Source organism: Schistocerca serialis, chromosome 5 (genome assembly GCF_023864345.2).
Source record: "Schistocerca serialis cubense isolate TAMUIC-IGC-003099 chromosome 5, iqSchSeri2.2, whole genome shotgun sequence".
In the NCBI taxonomy this organism is placed as follows: Eukaryota; Metazoa; Arthropoda; class Insecta; order Orthoptera; family Acrididae; genus Schistocerca; species Schistocerca serialis.
This window is the reverse complement of record NC_064642.1, coordinates 350,303,460-350,310,320: the sequence shown is the minus strand read 5'-3', so window position 1 is coordinate 350,310,320 and position 6,861 is coordinate 350,303,460. Positions and strand designations below refer to the sequence as shown.

Below are 6,861 nucleotides of genomic sequence, written 5' to 3'. Positions count from 1 at the left end.
AAGACTTTGTGTGCCACAAAATTTCAGATTTATTCACTATCATATACCTTGCAGTATGCCAAATCATGTCCAGCACTCCGTTTGTCAGAACATGATGTTGTGGTAGAGGTAGCATTATGGTCCTTTTCCATAAGCTCACTTTGTAAATTGGGAGTTTTGCGTAAATTATGTGACAGGAAATCCAGGAGGGGCATGCAGATTGTCTACAGATCTTGCACTAATATTTACTTTTCGCAACCACTTATCCATTTTAATTAGCTCTCCCACAATACAAATTTCAAGCAGTGATGTAGCAACTTTTGATTCTGAATGCTTCAAATGCTTGAATTATTGGTCTTTGAACAACCTTCTCTGTAAGCACAATGTGCAATATACATATACGGCTGTTGTAATCTAGTATTAAGCATTTAACAAGATTTTACAACAGTGCTTAATACAAATCAGCTTATCATTGTTGTTGTCTTCAACAATATTAGAAAAGTGTAATTCATAATTCATTCACAAAGGAGGTATTCTGAAAACACTCATTTGCCTGAATCTCGAATGCTGTTAGTCAGTCAGGGTCCTTAGCCAGATATGATAAAGAATTCAAGGAGGACCTACCTTTTTCTTTGCAAATTCATTTGCTAACATATGGACATAATGGACGGGTAAGACCAACACCAGTGACAGATGTTGGAGGAACGGCCATCACATCCAGTAAGTCTCCCCCAACTCAGGGTTCTGGGTGACTTTTCCAAATTCTACCCCTTTTCCTAAACTTCTCCAGTCCTTTTCCTTCACTCCTCTTCCTTTCCCTTCTGGCAGAAAAAGGCTCTATAAGTTTGCAAATGCAAAACTTTACATATATCTCTGTTCTCCTGCTGCTGCTTGATGAATAGATTTTTTGTTTACATAACAAATGATATTGGATGGAATGCTACTCACCAAACACAGCAGACAGGCACAATGTAAGCACATATGCCTGTCTGCTGCTCTCAGTGCCTCCTCTGTGTGGTGAGTAGCAGTCTATCTTATTTCAATTGTTGTACTCCACAAATAATATCCAGATCAAAGGTACAGCACTGAGAAATAATAAAATGCAAAACTGTTTTTAGAGTACTGATTTATTATTTACATGTGCAGAATTAAACAAGCATATTCCAGTGGAAAATACAAGTCCAAAGAAAACTTTTCCATCAATGAATACCTTCACTTCTCTCTCTCTCTCTCTCTCTCTCTCTCTCTCTCTCTCTCTCTCTCTCTCTCCCCCCCCCCTCCCCCCCCCCCCCCCTCTCTCTCTCTCTCACACACACACAACACACACATACACACACACACACACACACACGAGAAAGATGGTCAGAAAGGATAGTGAGAGGGGGAGAGAGGTGGTTTATTGTTTCTCAAAACATATCATGCATCATATCCTCCATGAACTTTTTGTAGATACTCATAAACTTACACACACACACACACACACACAGGAGAAAGATGGTCAGAAAGGATAGCGAGAGGGGGAGAGAGGTGGTTTATTGTTTCTCAAAACATATCATGCATCATATCCTCCATGAACTTTTTGTAGATACTCATAAACTTTGCAACAAATGCTTCTAAATGCATAATAGCTTTATTTCCGTGGTGTAAACGGTGTTCATATAAAGCTGCTGCAGCAACCACTTGTGTCTTCAGTTGCATGTCGCACTTCTCCACCACTTCATCAACGAGGTGCTGTAGGGAATAAAATAATAATATAAACAAAAATAACTGGAAAGGGGCAGCACATCAAATACTTCTTCACACAGATGTTAACTACCAAGACCATTAACTAGAATTTCATACAGTTTGTAACACCTCCATTATAACGTCTTGTCTTTACTTTATTACATTCAGTATATATAACCAGAAATGAAGAGGAGATATCTTAAGTGCAGTAGACATATTATTAAAGAACATGCTTAGAATAGTTTGTTAAAAACTTTGTTTATCCACAATGAGAAGACTTACATGGATGTGTTTAGTGACAAATTGTGTAAGTGACAAAATGCTAAGGCTTATTAATACAAACAAAAGCAAACAACTATTAATGTATTACTAGTAATGAAAATGACTGATAGTAGGTAACAATCATCTCTGAATGTAATGAAGACATAGGACCTGTTATTCTAAATCTGAAGTACTTAAAACAATTAAGGTAAATGAACAGTAATTATTCAGACAAAATTTTGACGGCCCATTTGTGCCGGTTCTAGCTTCGTATGGTTTGCTTTATTCAATGCAAATCTAATGCTAAGTATGTGAATAAGTAACAAATTTTCTATCAGTGTCAGATCTCATTGTACTTTTAATTAACTATTATTTGCAGGCTGTAAGCAGAATGCTATAGTCCATGAGATTGTACACTGTGGTGAATACACTAATAGTTGTTATTGTTGTACCAGATTTGAAGTATGAGGAAAGTTGCAAATCAAGTCAATTCACCAAAATGTATGTGCAAGGGCCTCTCAGATCATAACACAATGAAGAAAGAGCTGTAATAAGGAAAGAAGTGCTACTTCAAGACTTGTAAGATACTGAAGTAGACCATTTGGAACAAAACATAGTATTTTTAAGTACCTCTGGAAAGAAAAATAAGCAGCCTTGCCCAGTTACAGATCTAGAGTCATTCCAAACTGATGCAGTTTTTCAGCACATTTATGGATTTATAGTAGGAGAGAATACCCCACAACAGCAAAGTTCCTGATTTCTTTAAAAGACTCTGAATTTTCTTCAGTAGGGAAAACAGCACTTTAAATTATATTTTTTTAAAATATGGTCTTATGCTCCAAAAAGCTAATGCAGTTGTGGCTCCTAGTATCTTCTTTCATAAAATTATAGGAAAGGATAGCCATTCAATTATATGGTCAAATGAAACCTGGGTAAATGTTGGAGAAGCAGTTGATAAATGCTGAACAGATGATACTCTGAATAGGAGCAGTCGTCAATCATCGGAAAGAGGAGCCAGATTCATTGTAGACCACACAGGTTCTTCGAACGGTTTTGTGTATGAAGAACTTTTAGTTTTTCAATCAAGAAAAACCTGTGACTGCCATAAGGATCTGGACCATCCGAAATTTCTGCAGTGCTTCAAATATTTGGTGCTCCAGTTTAGAGTTCCGACAGTGTTTGTAATGGATAATGCACCTTATAATTCAGTGATATTAGACAAAAGTCCAACACCTACTGACTCCGAAGCAACTATTGTGCAGTGGTTATGGTGAGACACATTGCTGTGGACATGAGTCTAACAAAACTGCTGCTATATGAGCTTGTGAAACAAAGTAAGCACATGTGTCTATAGATGAAGTTGCTAGAGAACAGCGTCATATGGTAATTAGACTACCACTTTATCACTGACATTTCAACAAAATTGAACTGACTCAGAGTGACATTGAGACTTGCATTCAAAATAATAAATCTTTTACTATAACATAAATGGAAAGGCATTGCACAAAGTGGTGGTGGTGGTTGTTGGGATGTTTAAGGGGGACTAAACAGCGAAGGTCATCAGTCCCCCATTCCAAAAACGGCGAGCCGAAAATTGGCGGAGCAGGTAAAAGCCAAAGGGGGGGAGGAGACTCCCCCCCAGGCACTAAAAGAACACAAATGCAGCAACAAACACTACAGACAAGAAGATGAACACCAGACAGAAAGAAACAGAAGAAAAGAAGATGGCCGGAGACTGGTTGACTGACCACGAGAACAAAAAAAAGGGAAAGAGTCAACCATCCGACGACACACCAAAACAGCAACAAATATTGAGAGACGCGAGGACAAAAGACACGGAAAGGGAAAGGTGCAGGACCTCCCTAAATGGAACCATAAAAAGGACTACCACGGATAAAATTTAAAAAGTCATCAGCCATTGAGGCATCGTCGCATAAAACCAAAGGCAAAGTGCCCGGGAGATTAAAAGACTGCCGGAGGGTGCGCAGTCGGGACACTCCAACAAAATGTGGGTGCCCGTCAGCCGGGACCCACACCGACACAGGGGGGGATCCTCCTGACGCAAAAGATGACCGTGCGTCAGGTAGGTATGGCCGATGCGCAGCCGACACAGGATGACAGAGTCCCTGCGAGAAGCCCGCAGGGAGGAGCGCCACACATCGGTCGTCTCCTTCACAGCCCGCAGTTTATTCGGGGATGTCATGCCACGCCACTCAGCAGTCCACATCCCAAACACCTTACGGCGCAACACCAGCTGATGATCGCGAGCCGTGAGGCCGATCTCCAAAGCTGGGGCGTCGATCGCCCCTTTCGCCAGCCTGTCAACACGTTCGTTCCCCAGTATGCCAACGTGACCTGGCGTCCAAACAAAGACCACCGAACAGAACGGGTAATGGCGGAAACAGACTCCTGACTAGAGGACACCAGAGGAGAAGAGGGATAGCAGCAGTCGATGGCCTGGAGGCGGCTCAGGGAGTCACTGCAGATGACGATGGACGTACCGGAGCAGGAACGCATATGCTCAAGAGCGCGCAATATGGCCACCAGCTCTGTAGTAAAAATACTGCAGCCAGCAGGCAAGGAGCGCTGTTCAACATGGGCAACGTGAGCAAAAGCGTAGGCAGTGCGACCATCAACCAGGGAACCATCAGTATAGACAGTCTCACAGCCCGAAAATGAGGCGAGGAGCGCAAGAAAACGGCGACGGAGGGCCACAGGCGGAACCGAGTCCCTGTGCCAAGTCCAGACGGACGGACGGCCGGGGCAAACACCAGGGAGGCGTAGGTGCACGGACCCGGAAGGGAGGCAGAAGAGGGAATGACCCCAGTTCCGACAGCAGGGACTGGACGCGGACAGCTATGGAAAGCCCAGACCTAGGTCGCCGTTCGGGCAGATGGAGGACCATGGCAGGGAAAAGCAGGCGACGATTGGGATGGCCCGGCGAGCAATGCACGTGGACAGCATAGTCGGCGAGCAGTCGATGGCGACGAATCTGCAGCGAGGGAACCCCGGCCTCCACCAGTAGACTATCCACGGGGCTCGTACGAAAAGCGCCAGTTGCAAGCCAAACCCCACAGTGGTGTATGGGGTCTAACAATGTCAACACTGAGGGTGATGCAGACCCATAGGCCAGGCTCCCATAATCAAGCCTGGACTGCACAAGGGCCCTGTACAATTGCAACAGCGTGCAGCGATCCGCACCCCAAGATGTGTGGCTCAGGCAGCGGAGGGCGTTGAGGTGCCGCCAGTACTTTTGCTTCAGCTGAGTAATATGAGGAACCCATGTGAGCCGGGCATCAAAGACGAGTCCTAAGAAGCGGCATGTGTCCACCACTTCAAGCAGGTGGCCGTTGAGGTAAAGTTCAGGATGAGGGTGGACCGTCCGACGCCTGCAGAAGTGCATAACTCGAGTCTTGGCTGCAGAGAACTGAAAACCATGAGTCAGAGCCTATGATGCTGCCTTGCGAACGGCTACTTGCAGCCTGCGTTCGGCGACTCCCGTAGTCGTGGAGCTAAAGAAGGTGCAGAAGCCGTCAGCATACAAAGAAGGAGACACCGACGACCCCACTGTTGCAGCCAGACCATTAATGGCCACTAGAAATAAGGAGACGCTCAACACCGAGCCCTGCGGGACCCCATTTTCCTGTGTATAAGCGGAACTAGAGGTGGCACCGACTTGCACCCGGAAAGAGCAGCGCAATAAAAAGGTTTGCAGAAAAGCCGGGAGCCGACCACGAAGACCCCACTCATGCAACGTAGCAAGGATGTGATGCCTCCATGTGGTGTCATACGCCCTCCACAGATCAAAAAAGACAGCAACGAGATGCTGACGTCGGGCAAAGGCCGTACGGATAGCAGATTCCAGCCGCACAAAATTGTCCGCAGCAGACCGGCCCCGACGGAAGCCACCCTGGGATGGAGCGAGGAGACCGCGCGACTCAAGGACCCAACACAAACGCCGCCCCACCATACATTCGAACAATTTGCACAAAACGTTGGTGAGGGTAATGGGACGATAGCTGTCCACCGCCAGTGGGTCCGCACCGGGCTTCAAGATGGGGACAATAACACCCTCTCGCCACTGCGACGGGAACACGCCCTCGCTCCAAATGCGGTTAAAGATGGTGAGGATGTGTCTCTGGCAGTCCCTGGAGAGATGCTTCAGCATCTGTGCGTGGATGCAGTCTGGTCCTGGTGCCGTATCAGGGCAATCGGCGAGGGCAGCGAGGAATTCCCTCTCGCTGAAAGGAGCATTGTATTTTTCAGAACGACGCGTGTGGAATGATAACGGCGACTGCTCCACTCGCTCCTTTAGAGAGCGAAAGGCGGGGGGATAAGTTGCAGTCGCAGAGCTCTTAGCAAAGTGTGCAGCAAGGCGTTCAGCAATGGCGGCAGCGTCCGTGCAGACAGCGCCGTCCAAGGAGATCGCAGGGACACCCATAGGGGTCTGGTATCCATAAATCCGCTGGATCCGGGACCACACAAGCGAGGGGGAGACACGGGAGCCCAAGGATGAGACATACCTTTCCCAGCACTCCTGCTTACGCCGTGCAATAAGACGACGGGCCAAGGTACGGAGCCTCTTAAAGGCGATGAGGGTCTCTAAGAGACGGGTGCCGCCTATGACGCTGGAGGGCCCGCCTACGGTCGCGAATAGCCTCAGCAATCTCCGGCGACCACCAGGGTACAGCCTTCCTCCGAGGGAGTCCAGAAGAGCGGGGGATGGCAGCCTCTGCCGCCAAAATGATTGACGTGGTTAAGACACGGACCACCTCGTCAATGTCACCCTGTGGGGGAGACTCGATGGTTGCAGCGGAAGTAAAAGCCGGCCAGTCAGCCCTGTGGAGAGCCCAGCGGGGCAGGCGCCCAGAAGAATGACACTGGGGCAGTGACAAA

At 46.8% G+C, this 6,861-nt stretch overlaps 1 protein-coding gene across 2 annotated transcripts in view; it reads right to left on the bottom strand.

The window, feature by feature from the left end:
* Positions 1–1,300: 1,300 nt before the first annotated feature.
* The window catches only part of LOC126481525 (replication factor C subunit 3), an 88,420-nt gene continuing 82,859 nt past the window's right edge, over positions 1,301–6,861 (bottom strand). Inside the window, exons 7-8 of one of the 2 annotated variants that reach the window (XM_050105333.1) lie at positions 1,507–1,710; positions 1,301–1,370 (exon numbers count right to left, since the gene is read on the bottom strand). In XM_050105333.1, coding sequence (XP_049961290.1) covers positions 1,522–1,710 — 189 coding nt within the window. In that variant the 3' untranslated portion in view covers positions 1,301–1,370; positions 1,507–1,521. Of the gene's footprint in view, positions 1,371–1,474; positions 1,711–6,861 lie in introns of those variants that run through there. The other variant, XM_050105331.1, reaches the window with a different exon arrangement.